The sequence below is a fragment of the Cololabis saira genome, chromosome 16 (genome assembly GCF_033807715.1).
Source record: "Cololabis saira isolate AMF1-May2022 chromosome 16, fColSai1.1, whole genome shotgun sequence".
Lineage (NCBI taxonomy): Eukaryota > Metazoa > Chordata > Actinopteri > Beloniformes > Belonidae > Cololabis > Cololabis saira.
The window spans coordinates 30,422,567-30,444,508 of NC_084602.1; the positions used below are offsets into that span (position 1 = coordinate 30,422,567).

At 42.7% G+C, this 21,942-nt stretch overlaps 1 protein-coding gene across 2 annotated transcripts in view; it reads right to left on the reverse strand.

The window, feature by feature from the left end:
- Positions 1-154: 154 nt before the first annotated feature.
- The window catches only part of sntg2 (syntrophin, gamma 2), a 130,770-nt gene continuing 108,982 nt past the window's right edge, over positions 155-21,942 (reverse strand). For both annotated transcript variants that reach the window (XM_061743582.1, XM_061743581.1), the window contains 3 exons: positions 2,057-2,149; positions 1,603-1,713; positions 155-1,207 (listed from right to left, as the gene is read on the reverse strand). In XM_061743582.1, coding sequence (XP_061599566.1) covers positions 1,079-1,207; positions 1,603-1,713; positions 2,057-2,149 — 333 coding nt within the window. In that variant the 3' untranslated portion in view covers positions 155-1,078. The remainder of the gene's footprint in view (positions 1,208-1,602; positions 1,714-2,056; positions 2,150-21,942) is intronic.

Here is a 21,942-nt window from a genome sequence, read left to right on the forward strand (position 1 = left end):
AATGGCCAGATCAAAGCCGTGTATAACTTATGTTTAGCAGCAAATACACCGCTAAGAGAGGGACAGCAGATGAACAGTATAGAGGATCCACACTGTATAAACCACAGGGAACAGTGATATATGTGATAAAAACACATGTTCTTTGTAAGCAATTTATTGAAAATACAGCAAATATGTAATTTGACACTGAAACATAAAGCAACCAAAGACATTTACTGGATTCGAGTGAGAATCCATAAAAATTGGTCTGACAGTATTCTGAGGCTGAAATGTTCTCACTGGCCAGAGAAACGTAAAAGTCAATCTTTTTCAATTTATTACTTACAAAATATGGAGACAGCATTACAAACACCTTACAGTTTACTCCAAGCCAGAGACAAACGCTGCCTTTGAGAGGAGTCTTACGTTTCAGTTTAGTTGTGCCTAAATCAGAGCTACAGCGGCTCAGCTCAGCGCTTTTTTGAAGCCTTATTAAATGTTTCTCTTATTTTCATCGTCTTCACAAATGAGAAAACTAAATAAAATCAGACAAAGAATGGGGTGTTTTCTTTAGTATTCAACTGAATGAAAATGAAAGTTTTTTTTTCTTTTTCATAGGCTCTTTCACACAATAAGTCGGCATTTCACCTTTGTCATTTAGTGAGTCAGGTGTTCACCAGATGTACTGTAGACGGGCAGATTCTAAACCCGCCATTGATTATCCGTTAAACACACTGGGAGCTGTTATATTTAATGTAATTGTTTCAAATATATGGTAAAGACCATCTGATATCACAGGTGCTACTTTTTGGGAGGATTTATCGTCAACAATGAAGTGAACAAAGACATTTTTAAAGAAATGGACGAACTGTACTGTATATCTTCTCCGACTGTGTCCAAGAGTAACTAAAATCGTCCCTCCATCACTGGCTCATAGTGACATCCACAGTCTTTTACAAATATTTATTTTTCAGTAGCTCATACAAAAATAACAAGGACAAGATATACATATCAATTGGCTCTGTCCATAAAATACAGGTGATTTTTTTTCCCTTCCTTTGGTCCCCCTCTCCAGAACACTCAGCGTGGTCGTATCTTCTTAACTGTTCATGAAATGTCCAGGGAAGCTTTGACTGCACATATATAGAGGGTCCATGGAGGCCACTTTGGCAGCAATAAAAGAATGTATACAGTGGAGGACAGCTGTCAGATTAGCGAACTCTAGTTCCTGAAAAACACAAGCCAACATCAAAAGATGAGTCAATCACAAGAATGTTTACAATTTAAAATGACAAAAAAATTTAGTCTTTGTACTTTTTATTCCAACCTCAAGTACGACAGCTTGATAGATGGAGCAAAGCTAGTGCAAAGCTAAAAAGTCAATTACTAGGAAAAAGTTGTCTTCAAACTGATGGAGAGTAGTGTTTTTCTTCAACTCTGAAGTTTAATTTTTCCAAAAAGCCAAAAGAGATGCAACAAAGTTGGAATGCATGAATGTTCAGCTGTTGAATAAAAGTTTCTATCTGTGATTTTCTTCTTTTTTCCCCCGACAGCTTAATACATGTCCTCCAGAAATGGCGCTAATTCTGACAAAGAAAAAAAAAAGAAAAAAGACAGTTTTACCTTCATTTCGATTTGGTTGCTTTCGGAGTTCTTGAAAAGAAGTTTTACCCTGGTTTTCCCATCGTCGGAGGAGCCTTTAAGCTGAGAGAACTTATATCTCCACAGGACAGTCTTCGAGGTACGAGAGACATTATTTAAAAAAGAAAAAGAGGTTTTAATGAGTACAACAGTTCAAACGTCATGGTTTTAATACAAAAAAGACCTGCATGATCAGGAAGTGGCATTTTAATTTGCATTAGTATTTGAACAACTGTCATTTTAAAGAGAAATAACAATTATGACCTTGAAAAAGTTCTGCCACATTCTTGCAGTGACTTAGTACACAGGTGACTCAAGACTTTGACATGAGAATAAGAGCATGAGACACTGACCAAACACTTTATCAGGTAAACCCGGCACACCTAGTAAAGTGGCTGCTGAGTGTATACAGGAGCTGTTGTTGTTGTTGTTTTACCTTTGAGGAGCCTTCGGAGCAGGTGAAGCCCGATCCAAAATCTATGGTGAAGCACATGACGTTCCCTTGGCTGCTGCACATGTAGCTTTTGGACTGATGGGAGACAGAGACAGAAAGTGATATCCATTTTCAGTTCGTCAGACGTATTTTTGCAACAGCATGCCGTGCAGATACTGTAAAACTGTGGAGCGTTTCTCTAAATAAGCCTCCAAGACAGCAGCCACATACAAAAACCAGAGCAGGAAGTTAAAAATAGCAGCCTGAAGCCAACCTTTACAGGAGATGAATTTGCACTTCTTCAAAATAAAGGAGATTTGTTTTTGAACCCTGCTCATGTTCACTTTCATGTCAACACTTGAAGGGAATGTGGCTGTTACTGAAAATACAGTATTTTAATAAAGTGTTCAGAAAAACCTGCGGATATCTGACGATATTTTCTTGAATCCTAAAGCTGCTCTCAGAATAATCGTGTTAAATGACTCGGTTTAAGTTCATTTAGTTAGTTATTAAAGTAAACAGCTTCTATTCCTTAAAAAAAAAAAAGTTTTCAAAGTTCTTTTTTTCAGCTTTATTGATCAACCAAACTGTCAGTGACATCAGGACCAGGGAGTAAAAACATGTTCAAGTCATGTCATATTCTGCCACGACGAGTCAGCGGTGGCTAATCTTACTAAAATACGTGCTAGCAACACTTTGAGGGAGATTTTTACTGCGTCAAGTTTAACGTGCCTAAAAGCAGCAGCAGAGATAAGGTGGAATGAAGGATGGCGCCCGCTCAAGTCTGGGCTTTAATCATATAACACAAGCTTTATAACGGTGGCACAAAAAAATGAATACATACAGATTTATATGTATGACAGATAATCGCTGCCTACAATGTTTGTGTTATGACAACCCTAACTGAAAATAGTGCAGGCGTTTCTGCATCTCCTTGCAATTAGGTCTGTAGCAGATATTTCTGGAATAATGACAATTATAAACAACCATTGAAAGGTATTGAATGGTCCTGATTACAGGATGTAATCATGAAGGTGGGACCCATCCATCCATCCATCCTGACCCCCTCCATCTACAACCCTAATAAGGATCCTACCGGATGGAGCTCTAACGATGAAAGAAACTCAGAGAAAGGGAAATTATTCTCCACTGAAATAACACATCGGAGAGGACGATGTGAAGTAACACGAATGCCATAAATAGGTAATCACATCTACATCACATGTGGCCCACTGGCTGGCTGGAGTTCTTGACAAAGTTCCTTTGACGGACTTGAATTACCAACATAAAAGCAAAACTCCAAGAGCAGAAGAATGCACTCGAGAGAATTGTGACTGACTACCTTAAGCTTCGTCTTTGCTGGCTAGCATCTCGCAGTGGCTACAAATCCTGCTAAAACCTTGTTTCTGATCCGTGATGTATCTTTCTTTTTTTCTTTCTTTACTCAGAAAGCACAGATGTCAAGCTCCTCGGTGTCTCAACACATCACAATGCAGCTCAAAAAGGGCTTCATTAAACACGTAACGTCTCTCTTCTCTTTCATCCGGCCCCCAGTGTTGTTACACATGTGCATTAAGCAACATTGTATTGTGGAGGGCGTACAAAGAGCTGGACGTTTTTTTTTCTCCATTCATTCATTCTTCTTTAAAAAGAAACTAGTTTCACTCTCACCATGCCTCCTTGCTCTCATGCAGCATTGGGCTCTGAATATCTTACAACCAAAGCGAGTCTGGTGATCTTCCTTCTTCCCTGTTGCAGCACACAGCATCCTGAGTTACTGCGTGACACTGTAAACATACATGACGCAAGGAATCTGTTCCAGAAGTTATAAATCTTTAACCTTCATTTTACAGCTGTGCCGCAAACAAGCATGGGTCATTTCTTTTCACGGCTCTTTTGAAAGCTCTGATTTGTAAGCTCCTCAGCCTCCGCGGGCGGGGCGTCGTGTCTCTGAAGGCTTTTCCTGCCTCATGACTTCATGTTGAGATTGTGTCATCCAACTCATTTGGAATATCAAGAAGTGCATTCTGATATTTCTTCTTGTGTTCTGTTTTCAATGTATTTCAACCCCCTTTTTTCTGCCTCCACGCATCGCGGGGGCATGGTGATTTTAATTATAGAGTGCAGCATGCAGGGATTGTGGCATGGGACTGTACAGCCCTTCTACTGAAAGTCTTTTCTCCTCAAAGACCTCGACCTCTGTCCGTCTTTAGCGGCGTAAGAATTCAGCTGTGACGGGGGACAGACAAATAAAAAAAAATAAACAAAAACAGCAGCAGGCCAGATGCTAGCTTCTGTCACCAGTATGGAACTGCTGTGACATGTTGAGGAGGAACCGCACTTCACTAATTGGAAAGGATTTTCCTGGGGGAATTATGAACATAAATATATATTTTTAAAGGAAATCTGTCTGACAGAAGGAAGGAACTGTATGTGTGTCTAAAGCTATCTCTACACCGTATGAGAAGCAGAGGACAGGTGAAATACAAGTGTGTGGGGGGTCTGTTTGGTCACAAAGGTCATAAATAGGAATTTTTAGCATTGATGCATCTCATAAAAAGATATTAATGCCATGCAGGAACAGGTCTGTTACCATTCAGAGGAACGCTCATTTGTTATAGTATTGCTGTACAGGAGGTGCAACGGGGGAGTGTCGCTTCAGCGTAGCTCATTGGTGGAGGTAAACGAGCAGTGTCGCTAAGGGGCAGATGTCTTGCAGCTCTGCAGCAGCCGTGTGGCTCTAAGGGTTAGCAGAACCGGCTACATCTGACGTCTTCTGCCACGTATGCTCCACGATCCGTGCGCTAGTGGTGAGGTGCATGTGTAAGCTCTGATACACAGGTGCCACTACATGCCAGCATCATCTGACTAGTTAATACGTTTTTAATCAACTACCAAAATAGTCATTAGTGGCCGTCTTACTAACAGTGCCATTATTTATGTAAAATCTTTTTTTTTTCATAAAGAGGTCAACGTCAAAACATTCAATATCAACGTTAAAATCCCAATCCTTTAAAATTATTATATACCAAAATGTTCAACTTTTGAATTGTTGACTAAATCAATCTTCAGACTACGCAGAACCGGCTCAGCTCAGCAGAGCCCCACATTTGTGGGTCGCTGCATCGTGGTGGAAGTGAAGGTCATCATTCTGACATCAGGCTTGAACCCATTTAAAAAATAAGGACAGTTGCAGTTCCTTATCTGACCAGTGGGGTCGGCTCCAAAATTGAGTCAGACGACCAGAATGGCTAGTTATATTGGTTTGTTACGAGGCTTAGCTAACAAGCCAGCAGTTTTATGCATGCAGTAGAGCCCTGCGCGGGACTGTTTTCTTCATCCTGCTCACGCTGATTTTCTGACCATTACCGCCCGCACCCGCAATGTGTGTGTTACACTCCTGCCTGCATCCGCAAAACTCTGAGAATTCATGTCCGCACAATAATAGAGATGCATTGATTTTGTGTCTTCTCCCGTCCCGCAAGAGAAATGTCCTGGACAAATCTGATTTAATGTTAACATGATCATTGTGGAGCTTGATGGATAATTGACAGTTCATAGGTCACCTGACCGAAAGCTAGATGCAAATCCATCATTGTCACCATCGCACAAGCTATTTCGCCTTTCGCACACACATCAATTATGTGATTGAGGTTATAGCAACGAGAGTAGGCTGTAAGTGGCTCAAATAACACTAATAAATAACATAAAATAAACAACGTTAACGAATGAAACAAATTCATTTAACAAATGAATCACTTGACCATAGGGCTGGGCGATATGGCAAAAAAAGTGATCACGATTTTTTTTCCCATATTGAATGATCTCGATTTTTAATCACGATTTTTTAAAATCAGAAGATCCCCCCTCCCTTCTGGAATAAAATAGAAAGAAACCAGAGATTTTTTTTTTTTATTAACAAATATAGCAAATAGCATATTTTAACAAGAATCCAGAATGCTACCAGTGGTACCCACCGAAAAAACTAGGGACGCACCGAAATGAAAATTTGAGGCCGAAACTGAAGCGGAATAAAATTTAAAGACTTGGCTGAATACTGAGTACTGAATAGCCTACGGAATGCGGTTGTTCACAGTTTTTCATTTATTTTGCCATTTTTTTCACAATTGCATAGATAAAATTGCAATGACATTATTAACAACAAAAACAGTAAACTAATGAGTTGAGCCACTGTCAAGCAGCTGGCGATGCTGTTGCTTAAATTGACCAACAGGTGGCTCTCTAACATCACAGATTGTGTACTGTGCGTGACTCTGACGCTGGTTGGTAATTAAGGAGTTAAAACTCACTCGCCACTTACGGGACTCAGTAGTCAGCAGAAACGGCAGTTTTATTACATTTATTAACTGTAGTACCGCTATTATGAGAGGTTATTTCTCACAGTATTAGCCTAAAGGGACTTAAGGCTGATTTATGGTCCCGCGTTACACCAACGCAGAGCCTACGGCGTCATCATGCTGAGCTCTGCTTGTTGCCTCCGCGTTCCGACACATTCACTCCGCTGAGCGCACGCACACACACACACACACACACACACACGCACGCACACACCCATGTCGGGGCCGCGGAGTTTCTGAAGTCGGTGGTGATCAGAGTAATTTGTGGTACAAGCAGAGCGAATCACAACTTTAATGAGTGCGGTTCGAATACACAATACATCCATCACGAAGGGCATTTTGTGAATCCATCACACCCTCCTCCTGTACGCTCGGAAGAAGTTGTCCGGCGAAATAAATAAATAAATAACCGCAAACCGTGAGTCCCGGTCGGCTCGAAGCTAAGCTAACGCTAGCCTGCGGTTGTTGTCTTGTAGTTTTATTCTCTCTGGTCACGCTTGCTCCCACAGGTGCAGGGGAGGCAGATGTGACTAGTTTAGTTTATGGTCATGCAACTTGCCGCGGCATGTCATGCGCATGATCAATTAATGCAGACATCGCGGTGCCAGGAAAGCGGGTTGTGATTGGTTGTCGTGCACTTTGCTGCAGCATGTTTTGCACGTGATCGAGAAAGTAGACCCACAGCTGATCACCGTGATCGAACTTAATTTGATCGCGATCACAAATCGAGATCGTATAATCGCCCAGCCCTACTTGACCATTACATTGCTGTGGAGGGAGAAAATGCTGCTGACCGACTGCGGTCCCAATCCCGTGCGTCTCTCTTCCAAAATGCGCCCACAGACACTAAACGCAGTTTCTCCAAATATCTGACTGTCCTTGCTTTGTCTTTGTTTTGTAAAGACCTTGTTTGAGGTTATTTTCCACGTCATTGATTTCTATCTTGTCGCTAGTCTACATCCCGATCCTGCAGTTTTTTTTTTAGCCGCCCGCAGCAGAGTTCAAACGCCCGCTCCCGCGGGATTTGCCTTGGGTCTCGCGGGACCCGGCAGGACCCAATCCCAATGCAGCCCTCTAGCATGCAGACCACATTCTGCAGTGGTCTTTTCTCATTTTTCCACCGAAGTGACATGTGAAGTGGGATATTCTACTGCAAATATTTGCCAGCAATTCCTCAGCTCCTCCAGAGCGGATCGACTGAAGGAGTTGGGAGCTGGCTAACATTGATTCACATGAGGGTGTGTTCCAATAAAATAATATTTAGGCATGGCACCATGTCAAAATATCCAGTTTATGTGTGCACCTAGCAGAAAGCCCAGCCGTCAATATTGGTACAATGAAGGCCGGTCAGAAACACCCACCATCAAACGTTGCTGTGACGAATTTATGGGTTAATATAAAAGGTTCTAATAAAGAAAAGAAAACGAACTACAGCCAGTTCATTTTTACTTCTCCGCTCCCTTGAAATTGGTTTATTGGTGACAGAAATGGCTCTTTGACATGTTCGTAACATCACAACCATTGGTTCTACTAAAACCTGCTTGTGGGCCAGTTCTTTGTGCCGGGAGCTGGAGAATCAAGAAGAATTGAGAATAACAGCCCTGACAGCCTCTGCACGTAAAGTGTCAAAATAACAGTCATTTTTTTTTTTTTTTTTTTTTTTTTACCTTGTCTGCACACAGACAAAAATAACAGTCATTAATGAGACAGATAGCGATATAAAATGTTGCATTCAACTCCAACAATGATCTTTGTAAACTCTAGCCAAGCCATTTTTTTTTTTTGAAGCAAAACCTTTTTTGGTTACCTCAACCATAAAGCATGAAAAGTGTTTTAGTCATTACCACGATGGGGGAGGGGCTTGAACTTTTATGCTGTGGTCGAAAGAGCTTGTGTGTAATCGTAGATTACATCAGGTAATAAATATCAACTTTTGTCATGAAACAAAATCAACATTAGCTACAAAAATGAACACTACAGTACGTCAAAACTGCTATACCAACATCAAAACTCTTCTAATTATGGAGAACTTATTATCCTACTGCCACAAATTAATTCCCGTCCAGACGAAACCACATCGCCTCAGTGGGTTCGTAGATTTTTATTTGCAGTCGGTTAAATCGATTTGCACGGGCAGCTTATGAGAATAGTCGTCATGAAGCCGAGGCTACAGCATCCTACTTCCTACAGTCCAGCGTTCAGCTCCAGGCAGATTTTACTTGTACAAGTCAAAACATGAACTGAAAAAATAAGTGTCAAAAACAGCAAATAATGTCAGCTGTTAAATTTTAGTTTGTTGCAGATTAAAGGTCATCCAGCATGCGGGATTGCCTGCTGTGCACTAAAACAGCCCATCAATGCCTCGTTGGGCTTCACCATCATCTCACCCCACAACCCTGACATAAAAATGAGAGGGGGAAGAAAAAAAGGAAAAAATGACAGTTAGACAGTTTTGTTTTATACCTCCCACTTCCCCCACATCAGCAATGTTTATATAATGCCTCCATTCAGTGAATTCCAAGGCTAGCCCAGGCCGGACGCTGCGGAGAGCTCCTCAGGAGCCACAGGGGGCCGGCCTAATTGGCTAGAGAACAGAGAATCACAAGCAATTTAAGAGCCCTCATCAGTTTCAGAAGATTCCCAAAGGATGGTGCCCCACATTTGCATCATTAAAGTGTGAAAAGAAAATCACCACCATATTTCACAGCCTTTGCTTTCACACCAAGATCGGCGAGGAGCCTCTGGACTGTCCATGGAGCCTTGACTTGTTGTGGAGCTGAGTCACTCGCTGAATAAACTACAAACTAAACTCATTTGTTCTGAATCAATCTGGAACACGATCTGTAAGGACAACTGGCACATCATCCTGTCACAACGAGGGCGAGCGTCGGACCACCTGCGTAGGTTTGAGACACTGCTGACTGATATCACATCAAGAGTATTTATTGAAAACCGTCACAATGTCATGAGAGCAGTAAAGGATCATCTTTGGGGAAGAAGGCACATCTTAGTGCCTAGAATGTGATTTGCAAGAATCCACCGGGCCTGAGGGGAAGCAACCATACAGAAGCAGGAAGAGTCCTTTGCTTCTGTCAGTCACTGGGAGTTCTGTAGTTGCCATGGTTACCAGCCTGTGTCTCTTTTTCTCCCTCTCTCTTTGTCTGAAGCACAGCAGAGAGGGAAGAGGAAGTAAGTTTCCTTTCTTTTTTTCCATCATCATATTCATCTGTAAGTGTTGTGAACTCAGAACAAGCAACTGACTCAGATGGTCGGGGGCAGGAACAATAACTTTACTGAAGTACTGCAGACAGAACTGAGACAGTGTATTCATGTTTGGGCCAAGTCTACGGGTCACGGATCCGCTCAGACTTGTGGACTAAACAGAGCCTGCTCTCTCGTCATGGTAACGGAGATGTCAAACAGAGAAGAAGCAGCGCCCAGCCGCTTTTACAACTGGAATATACTGCAAGGCAAGAAGGAAGAACAGAAGCATGACATGTAATAATGACCCTGTACCTAATGTGCTGAAAGAGTCCAGTTAATGATGTGTTGTTAAAGGTTCAAGTCAGCATCCTCTCTTCAGGCATAACCTTAAGTATGACACCTTCTTGCACGTCCTCATCACTTCCCCTTCAAATGTGGCTAAAGACAACCTTTAAGTGACTAAGTTAACACAGCAGACAGCCAGCTACCACCACACAAGCAATTCTACCTGAAATCCTCATTTGAGCACATAAATGTACATTAAATGCCTTCTTTGGGGGAGTGGTAGCCTACTTGTTACAGAGAAGGGCTGGGGTCTGGAGGATCCAGGTTCAAGCCCCTGGATTGCAACTGAGGTCAACCACTTTGGGCCACTGAGCAGGGCCCTTAACCCGGGCACTTTACAAAAACGGCAGCCTTCTGCTCCTAGTTTGACTAGAGATGGGTTAAATGCAGAGGAAGAATTTCCCCACTGTGGGATTACTAAAGGAAAAATTATTATCATTATTATTATTAAAAGCACACTTAGCTACGATTGTGTTTATAAATGGTAAATTGGTACAAGCAAGCTATTAGCGACACCTGCTCTATCGGCTGCCGGGCTAACCGTGTATGACAGTCTGGTTTCACAGAAGTGCACGTAATAATTATGAGCCCCAAAATGTCAATCCATTCTTCCATGAAGCAATGTGGTGACAAGACCAGCGCCGAGGATTTGTGAAGACACTCGAGGGGCCAGACCTCCGGATGTCAGGTGATTCCAGACCGCCCTTACTACAATATTATCCAAGTTGGGAAGTTTTCAATGAATATTCTGCCAAAAACCTTAAAAAGTGAGCTTATAAAGAAAGCTGTGATCCTACTTTGGGAGAGAAGTGGCGGTCCAGCTGAGTCCGGTTGAGGCGCCTGTTCTGCTTATGAAGCCTCCTTCATGTAGCGCAGTTCACATGACAGGAACCACTCAGATATCACTCATGCATCAGAAGAAAGTCCTCACTACTGAACACATTTCAGTTTCTTGATTCAATTATTTGAATCTGTGGCTTCCAATAAAGATCCTAACTTCTCATCTCCGGGAGGCATATAGATGACATTCTAATGTTCATTTTACTGCACTGACTTCCAATTAACCTAGAAAATGATGAATGAAAATGGAACAGGGATCAATCAATAACCACCGCAGACAGGATCAGGCATTGCTGCACTTGTACTTACAGTAACATACAGTTATGAAAGCAAAATATAAATTTACAACCCTAAAGTCTCTTTCTAGGAATAGTTTATCAGCAGCTATTTTCTGACGTGCACGCTGCTTTCAGAGATAACAGCTGAAAATGAAGAAAAGTTTCACATTCCAACACAACAGTGACCCAGAGTCAAGACATGGCTTAGAAAAAGGAAAATCAATGTGTTGGAATGGCCAAGTCAGAGTCCGGATCTCAATCCCATCAACCCCCCCGGAATGACGTAAAAATAGCCGTACACATGAGACCCCCCTCGCTGTTTGGAGGAACTTTTTTTTCTTTGTCAAGAAGAGTGGGATACACTTCCAAAGTCTAGAATAGTGAAGGTAATAGGGACTTATAAACGTGGAGTTAATGCATTCCCTGGTTGATGGGTGAAGCGTCCCTCGGAGCCCGGCATAAGCTCTGCTCCGGTTTCCAAGCAGCGCCTGCCGAGTCAAACGCATGAATTAAATATTTGGTTTTTCCCGTTACGGTGGCAGCAGCTGGGGGCCACAGGTATGTTAACAGCACACATGTGAATGGCCACCAAATTCAGGCTCGCCGAATTATTGATGCTGTTGAGTTTGCGGAGTAATGTATGAAAACAAGCCAAGAGCATGAGGCCGGCATATTTATTCCTAACCGTATATCTTGCTCGTTACTCAGCGGCACACATTAATGCTGTCAGCTTCCATGAGCTTTAAATGGAGGCTTCGTCCTACTTGGATCCGCCTCGTTCTGCGTACCAGCGGCTCGTCCGGGCGCTTCCCGCTGAAAAGCTCAGCTTTATGCGCTGCAGAGATTTGCCAAAGCATCCATCTCCTCCTCATCTTTAAATCCCATTTGCTCTTGTAAAACTGAAACACACCGTACTGAAGTACATAAACGACTTCTTCTATTGAGTCTACACTCCTATTGATGGAGAAATGATGTGAAGAAAGTTACAAGGTGACTGAGAATCATTTTTGAAGTGAATAAAAGATCAAATCTTTTACTGTCAAAAGCACAAAAACTGAGAAGTTAGAAAGTCACTTTTCTGAGTGGGAAGGAAAAGCACACATACGGAAGCAGCAGACGGCATCATTGTTATGGTAGAGTTAAAGTGTTTTCTAAATAAGGCAAAGAAATGAAAATACTCATTATTGGTTTAACAAAGGAGAGTGAGGCAGAACTTTTCAGAGAAAGTGATTTCAAAGTTAATGCAACACTGACAGTCGACCGTCTTACATCTGTCTCTCAGGACGCACTGTCGCAGGGAAACATCGAAAACATGCAGGACAGTGGCGCCCAGGACCAGCGTTGGAGACCCCCGGCCTGAACTCAAAGTGATTGGAGTTGTGGAAGGGATAATAGGGAACTTTAGGGGAATAACAGGGAGGCTGTTTTCTGCGACCGGGCAGCGACAGATGTATCCTGCCTAAAAACAGAGCTTGACTCCGTTGATGCTCAGAGGATCACAGAAGTTCCCCTTTTCTACCAGACAGCTGCTAAGGGACTGAGAGAAGAAACTGCAGAGCTTTCAGGGTGATTCATGTAAAAAAAAAACACAACACTTTCTTCAAGTGAAAAGAAGTTTCAGTCTGGCTGGAAAAGAAAGCTCTTGTTGGCCAAACGGGCCTTCTCTCTGCCTCGCAGCTTGACCTGGACAACACTCAACATGGAGCCAATTACAAGATGAATTTGGAAATGTGATTATGATTCACTTTTATGGAGTTGTGTGCTTTGCCCTGCATAAATCTGCAATCACATTATAAACCTGCAATTCAAGTCTAAAGGTATGGCCATTGGATTTTTCCAGTTCTTCTCAAAAGGTTTGGTGGTCAATGTTATCGTAGGAAGTACAAGTTCTAATATTTCGCTTTAGCCAAAGGAAATCAACAGATCCATGTATCCTGTTATCCAAGACACTAAACCATATCTTAGCCTGTACCAGGTTCCCTGAGGAGAGCTGCCAGTAATGGGCACCAGCTCAGTCCCTGATCCGCTGGCCACTCGGCCGACTGCTGAGGCTGGAGGAAGCAGTGGCTAACGCCCGTCACAAGCCCGTCAGAAGCTAGGCGTGTCTCCTCACATTTATTTATTCAACCTCTATTTTACCAGGAGCTCCCTTGAGATGATGTGTGTATGCGTGTATGTGTGTGTGTGTGTGTTCATGGCAAATGTCTAGAGATATCACCCATGGAGTGTCCACAGGACAATTCAGTGATAGAAAAAATGCAACATACATTTCAGAATTAGACCAAAAAATCCTACTAGAGCCTTACTAAGGTGAGAAAGTATAACCAGTACTCGAGTTGAGGGGGGATGGCATCCCCCCCTGACCTAAAAAAGGTCCAAATCATCCCCCCTGTAAAACCGCCACCCCCCCTTTCCATCCCTTATGTCATTTCATCAATGAATGTGATTTTACTGTTATTTCAACATTTAGAGTCATCACCAGAAAAATAACTTATTTGACAATTTTCACCTGTTTCAAGTACATTTTCACTTGAAATACGTAGGAAAATCTGCCAGTGGGACAAGATTTATCTTCTCATTACAAGCAAAAAAATCTTGTTCCACTGGCAGATTTTTCTACTTATTTTAAGTTAAAATCTACTTGAAACAGGTGAAAATTGTTGTTTTTTCCAGTGATGACTCTTGTTTTAAGTGTAATGAGTTTTTTTTTACTAAAATGAGACATTTTAACTAGAAATAAGACAAATATTCTTGTTAAGATTTTTAGTTTTTGCAGTGATCCATTTTACTTATCCTGTGAAGGACAGAGGCATATTGATAAGTTCAGAAAACTGTTTTTTATGTTCGTGTTTTGATGTTCTTGATGTAAGCCCAGTTATTTAAAGCTTACAGAAGGCTGCATTTAACTGCTGCTATGTCATTCCTGCAGTATTGCTGCAGGTGTTTTGGTCAGTGCTATTATTTATAATATATAATATTATTTGTAATCAGCACAAATTATCTTTCCCCATATGATAAAGTCCACCATCCCCCCTGATTTTTTTTTACAACTCGAGTACTGAGTATGACAACAATAATTATATTGATAACAATACTTTTACATCTACCAAGGACTGAAGTTTGACTTAAAAAAGGATTACCTAATGCATAATTATTCTTTATTTCATTAAATGATTATTCGTCGACTTTGGAATTTAGTTTTACGGTGTGTTTTTAGTGGCTCTCGTAGCTGAAATCCAAAGGCCTCTAAAAGGTCCCAGCAACAAGTGAAAATGAAATCAAAAAAATATAATTCAAACTGGTAAGAATTTCCTTACAATCATATACCTATATGCAGTTTAGCCTGGTTTCTATCAGATAATGGATCATTCATTGCCTCTTTCAGCAGCCTTCATTTTAAAGGCGATGGAGAGAAAGCCAGCAGATGGGGGACCAGCCCTCCCCTCTCTCCCCCGTGGCAGTGCTGGCTCTCAGCATCAACAGAGGAACGGCCCATTATGGATGGAATAACTGGGGGCACGTCCTCCAGGCCAGCAATCCCGGGATATCGGCACATTAGTGCAGTAGACGTATTTTGGGCCGATATGATTACCGTTCCTAATGAATATCCTCCTTCCATCCAAGGCCCATTTCCTCAGTGTGCAAAACTGTGCACTGACTGACAAATACTGGACTTGCTAACATCTTCTGCATCCCAGACACAGTACAAATAACTGTTGGTGGCAAAAAAAAAACAGAGCAATGAGGTGTTTGTATAGATCAGGGGTATTTAATTGCAGCCCCCCAGGGCTTTAGATGCTTCCCTGCTCCAACACACCTCCTTCAAACGAATGGGTCATTACTGCGGTGCCGCAGATCCCACTGATAGTTGATAGTGATCCATTCATTTGAATCACCATGAAAACATGCGGGACAGCCGACCTCAAGGATCGGAGCTAAAGAACCTGGTCCAGACCCCTGATCCAGACCTCTGATACAGAACCTCTGATCCAGACCCCTGATCCAGACCTCTGATACAGAACCTCTGATCCAGACCCCTGATCCAGACCTGTGGTCCAGAACCCCTGATCCAGACCTGTGGTCCAGAACCCCTGATCCAGACCCCTGATCCAGACCCCTGATCCAGACCCCTGATCCAGACCTCTGATCCAGAACCCCTGATCCAGACCCCTGATCCAGACCCCTGATCCAGACCCCTGATACAGAACCTCTGATCCAGACCCCTGATCCAGACCCCTGATACAGAACCTCTGATCCAGACCCCTGGTCCAGACCCCTGGTCCAGACCTCTGATACAGAACCTCTGATCCAGACCCCTGGTCCAGACCTCTGGTCCAGACCCCTGGTCCAGACCCCTGGTCCAGACCCCTGGTCCAGACCTCTGGTCCAGACCACTGATCCAGACCCCTGGTCCAGACCCCTGGTCCAGACCTCTGGTCCAGACCACTGGTCCAGACCCCTGATACAGAACCTCTGATCCAGACCCCTGGTCCAGACCCCTGGTCCAGACCCCTGATACAGAACCTCTGATCCAGACCCCTGATCCAGACCCCTGATACAGAACCTCTGATCCAGACCCCTGGTCCAGACCACTGATCCAGACCCCTGGTCCAGACCTCTGGTCCAGACCACTGATCCAGACCCCTGGTCCAGACCTCTGATACAGAACCTCTGATCCAGACCCCTGATCCAGACCCCTGATACAGAACCTCTGATCCAGACCCCTGATCCAGACCCCTGATACAGAACCTCTGATCCAGACCCCTGGTCCAGACCCCTGGTCCAGACCCCTGATACAGAACCTCTGATCCAGACCCCTGGTCCAGACCCCTGGTCCAGACCCCTGATACAGAACCTCTGATCCAGACCCCTGATCCAGACCCCTGATACAGAACCTCTGATCCAGACCCCTGGTCCAGACCCCTGATACAGAACCTCTGATCCAGACCCCTGGTCCAGACCCCTGGTCCAGACCTCTGATCCAGACCCCTGGTCCAGACCTCTGGTCCAGACCCCTGGTCCAGACCTCTGGTCCAGACCCCTGGTCCAGACCCCTGATACAGAACCTCTGATCCAGACCCCTGGTCCAGACCCCTGGTCCAGACCTCTGATCCAGACCCCTGGTCCAGACCTCTGGTCCAGACCCCTGGTCCAGACCTCTAATGTGGGGCAGCTCCACAGTGTGAAATAAAAAATACTGTGATCGGGCCGCAGCCTTGCTGAAAGTTGACTTAAATATTCAACGTGACCGGAACAAAGCCCCTCGACACCAGGTTATGTTTTCATACCTTTTGCTTGGTCTAACCAAAAACATAGGTTTACATCTTACTGAGTTTACCTAACCAGGTACGTGATAAAATCCACTTTCTCAGATACTTCCTGGGCGTTAACTTTAGTTTAAGGTGTAAAGAGAGTCTTGGCTTGTGCTCCAGGCTTGTCCTCATCTTTGTTGACAACCTGAGGCCCGTTTGCCTGTTGATGGTACATGATGAAGTTTGTTGTTTTTCCACAATAAAAGACTGGTTTGATGCTTTTGCCCCTGCTCCTGGCTGAGTGGGGGTTTAACACCTTAAACCAGTCCTGAGGCAGACTGGTCACAAAATAAAAGGAAAGGCAGTAACACTGGAGGAAAAATGGTTTTAATGACGGACTATGAATGGCATTTTGTTGCTGATATAAAGTCTTTATGATAACAAACGGGCCATCTTGAAGCAGTGGCTCACTTTACAATCGTACATTTAAATGGGCCAAATAAAAGCCGCACTTAGGAGCGAAGAAGAAAAGCTCCGATCAGGTTTTTACCAGACAAGCATGCTGACGTTGGATCCAATATAATGCACAAACAGAGATGTTGCTGTAAAGTCGGTGTAAATAGAAATGTAGCTTATTCAATAATAGGTTGGCCGCACGCAACACCTGGCAAGATTTTCTCCCTAACAAGTCTTTTTTTTTAGTTAAATGCAAATTTCAATCATGTAATCAGTCATTTATCCATGTTTTTTTTCCAAAATAATTTGATGTATCCCCTTTTTAAAGATGGGTATCCTGATGAAAGCTATCCCATCCAGAATTCTCACAAGCAAAAGTCCTCCCATATGTGACGGGCTGGAGCAATGCTTGTTCCGCTTCTGGGGGCAGGCTTCCCCCACTTTTACAGATGAGCAGCCAGAGGACGGTGAGGAGATATTTACTCAATGTGACTAAGTGCTCCGGGTCACGAGCACTTAACCTGCCATCAGCTGGTTCTGTGTAAATGTCAGTATCTAAAGTGGGACAGTTCACCCATCACCATGCACATTTGTAATCTACCTTGGATAAAGATGGACCACATGACTTTTTTATTGTGGTTTTGGACTAACTATCCAAAAGCAAAAACATTTATTGTGGGTTTTTAAGGATTCACAAAATACTTAAGTGTCTGTAGTAACTTCTTTTTTCTTCAGAAAAATCAACCCGTGTTCCTGATTTGGTGTCCCTTACTTGTTTACGCTGCAGCCTTGCTGCTCTCTGTGATAAGAGGCCAGAGGAGAGATGTTTCTTCATATGTCAGCAGGTCCTTTTTTTCTTATTGTTGCAGGATTTTAGACCACAGTAGAAACCCAGACATCTTCCATAAGAGGGAAGATTTGTACCTGCTTGAACAAAATACCTGTGACCAAGAGTAACATTAACTGGTCATAACATACAGTAGTTTGAGGGTTTGAGATATCACCAACTTCATCTTCATAGATTTAACTTGTGGAAAAAATGAAAATGCCAGTGTTATAAATATGCTATTCAGTTCGCTCTGAATGAAGACATAGATGAAACTGAGCTGACTGGAATTCCACATAAGCTGTCCAAACCGTGCAGTATTTATATACGGATCGTTAAGACTTTCAGATGAATGTTTTTCCTGGTATAAAACTCCTATATTCATGCTGTCCCACTGCTGAAATAAGAAGGCATCTGATTGCATCTGACTCCCATGCTGACCTGCAAAGGATGTGTGTGATTTAAACATGTCCTGACAGGTTCTCTGCTTTGTAATATTTATAAAAAGGTCCCTGCTCCAGGGTACCAATCACCAAAGCCCTCAGGCGGCAGAGCTTTTTCAGCCTTTTCTTTGGTTGGCTGCGCTGGAAGGATGAGAGGTCGGGAATGGGGAGAATTGAGGGGGAAAAAAGAACCGCTGGCCGTTTCTAGAAGAGTCTGACTGAACATGTGGCTGATTCTTTTAATTCCTGAGTACAATGTGTGATCATAGTTGTGCAGAAGCTTTTCCAGCTCAGTTAGAAAGCCATGATACAGTAGACAGGGATGAGCGAAGTTATGCTTTCAGCCAGAGCTGGAACATCACAACTCTGCTGAGAAAGATTTACAGCAGATGAATCAAATTCAATCCTATTTTCAAGCATCACAGAAAACTCCAATGAAAGAAAAACGGTCTGAGGGTTTCTGTTTAGAAATTTTGTTCAGATGGAAAAACGATCACACAGTGCTCATAAAATGACATTATTCAGACTTGTAGGTTGAATTGAATACTGATAATTTATTGTTATCAAAATTCTCAGCTAATTATGAAAGAAAAAGTTTGTTTTTCCCTAAATATTCAAAAGCTTTTCTGTCTGTTGCTTAAAATTGGCTTTGCTCTATTAAATTTGAATAATATTATTTTTGATAATTTAAGCATAAACTTCCTTCATTATTACAGAAAATGTGGAGCATGTGACCAGTTGGTAGGAGAAGGAAAAAGGAATAAACATCCATAAAATGTTTATCTTATTCTTGTTTTTTTTGCTAATAAACATCCACTAAAAGAGAACGTCTTCACAACTGCGTGTCTTGCTGATAAGGAAGGATACTGAGACGGTCACTCTGTGTAATTTAGTAAATGCAGATCTCCCATTACTGTTCTATCGAACTAGTGAAGACGCCAGAGCATCAAGCATCAGTTCTGATGGTTTCATTCGTCGTCACTCCAGCTGAGAACAAGCCAGCATCATCTGCTTTCTGGATGCCATTGTTTGTTTACAGAGTATGTGGCACCTTGACCGGTTGCCCTTGAGTCACCAGAAAATGCTTCGTTTTTATTTTTTTCCTCTCTGAGCCTCCTTTCCCCTGCAGCCGTCCAACAAATTCAGCCTCACTTTGCACTTAACTTTATTTACTTTCTCTTAGTCCCTGTTCCTCCTCCACTTGAACTCCCGGATTCACAGCGATACGTTCCAAAACTACAGTCGGGATTTTGAACTGATCTGTCGGTCTTTTCTGTGAGCGGTTGGAGAGGTTCCGTTATCACTCTTCCCGGGGATTTAACACTGATGCTAATCGTTTGTATTGCCAAATGGTAGCACTAAGGCGTCCACACACGCTGCCAATCAGGCCCATCGGATCAAGATTTCCAGCGGCTGTGGTATAGAAACGTGCTGCTGGACATCACGCTACAATCACAAACCTACGCCGACGCATGAAACAGAAATGTAGGAGCACAAACACTGCAAATCAGCCCATGTGCCTGTTGATACTCACATTTTATAGTCGCTACTACTATGATTCAAATTTGAAGTCAGTGCTGTTTTCACTTGTGTTGGCGAAAGATTCAGCATTAGATAATGTTGCGTTAAAAAAACTGTTGCTCACCGATGTCAAGCAGTTATTCATCACACAAAGACATAACGCAATAAGACTCTCTGTACCTCTCGACTTGTCCACTAAATGAGTCTTCTGAAGGACATGAGACAGTCACCGCAGAGATTTGCTTGACATGGTACTCTTCACAAAGCTTTAAACTTCAACTATATTTGCTTAAGAGGCAATTTAATGGCTCATTGATGTGGGGATTAATTCTTAAAGTTTCTCATGCTAAATGCATTCGGAGTAACAATAACAGTCATGGAAAACTGAGCTGCAGCTAACCTTTCAGTTTTAAATGCAATTAACGTATTCGTCAGAAGAGAATTGGCAGAGGATAATGCACCAACAGACATGCAAATCACTGCTCGCCGCTGAAGCATTAAATTGGAGGAGACAGAATTTGAATATTGTGAAGAATAACTGTAAACCAATTGTTGACCAGAGCTCTATTGTGTTGTTCTTATATAATTCTCAGTTTTACGCATAATGTGAGAAACTATAATACATACGTATTTAAAACAGATGAAATCTGTTTTTTTTTTTTTTTTAAATGTTGCTAAAACATTTACAGCTAAACACGCGATCATCAGCTTGGTATGTGGTGGACTGACTGTCTCAAAGTACTTTATAATCACGCTCACCAGGCACGCGTCTGATGAATAGAGATCTATGCAGATTTCTTTTCTACGTCTACGCAGTCCATTTTCCATAGAAGACACAATCACGCACCAATGGACGCTCCGGGGGCGATGTCGTGTTCAGTTTGTGTCCCAGAGTGTTTGCATGTGAAGATCCTCACAGTCATGGGTTGGATCCCTTCCTCTCGCCCTCATTTTCCTGGTAACCAGTAGCTGTGGCGGGTACTGAAGTATAGCCGTGTTTAAAAGCTGGTATCCTCTCTTTTAACACAAAGTTGTTTTGTGTGGGTGTAAAATATAGTAGAAATCTGCTGTAAATGATAAGTCATAGAGTTGAGCAAATATAACCTCAGACGAGTCATAATGTTTGTCACTGTGCCATTATTTGTTTGACAAACAAAGGGAAAATGGTAAAAAAAAAACAACATAAAAACCACAATAACAAAAACAAATGTGGACAGTACTCAGTCCCCCTGTGATTCAACAGCTTGTGGATCCTTTAGCAGCGATCGCTTCACATTACTGGTTCATGTCATGAGGTTTGGACATGCAGCTATGCACAGCTCTCTCAAGGTTCAGCCAAGACTCAGACAATTCATGATATTTGGTTGTGGCAGAACTTCCTCTGAAGGCCAGATTGTCTCATGTCCGTCTCTACAACACTGGTGTACGGAGGAGTACATGGCTGGATCACAGACCTTTGACTGCAAAACAACCCCTCCACTGCTGTGTTTGACGTTGTCAATGAGGCCTTTCAGTCGGAATACTGGGTTTACTTTTGGACCAACATTGTGGTGGGAATTAAGGCTAAACAAGTCCACTTTAGTCTAATCTGTCCACAGCCCATCATACCAGGAGCCCTTCAAACCTCGGTAGTGCTCATCAAACACATCATATCTTTCAGTTATCTGTTAATAATACTATCCAGACCTTTAGCAATGAACTATTTCAGTGAGGGGTGTAAGATCTGAAATTTAGAGTTTGGTTTTTTGTATTTCTCTTTATTATGTTAAAACAGGTGGAACTTCTGCATAACCGTAGGTCAGCTGTAACTCTTCTCCGGTGTTTCCTTTTCATCTGCTGAGATTGTCAGAACTTCAATGTGACCGGTGAAAAAATGTGGCACATAAAGGGAAGGGACATCTAAAGAACAGATGTGTGGAAAAGTTGTAAAGAAAAGTAAAGGAAGCCACTAGTGGACTTCAAAAACAGGTCTGGCATCGCTGATGACGGAGAACGCCTTGGAGCTACGCAGGAGAACAGTAAAGCAACAAAGACGTCAGCGCCAGCCAAGACAACACTCATCACAAGGGTGTGCACGACTCCGGCACTACAGCGACGGAAGCTGAACTGCAAGATGCAAACCACTTAACAGCAGGAATCCAAAGACTTGGCTTTAATGAGCAGCCATGAAAGCAGGGTACTGTTATACTAGTCAAGATCAATACAATACTTTAACCCTAATGAAAGTTTTGCTGATTGTAAACAAGTTTTGAAACAGAAAGCCTCTGTAACAAACATCTGCTGAAGCACCTGCTCCGAGGCAGCATCGAGAATCTCCGGAACATTCCAATCATGTAGTTCATACCAGTAAAGCCCGGATTCTCTAA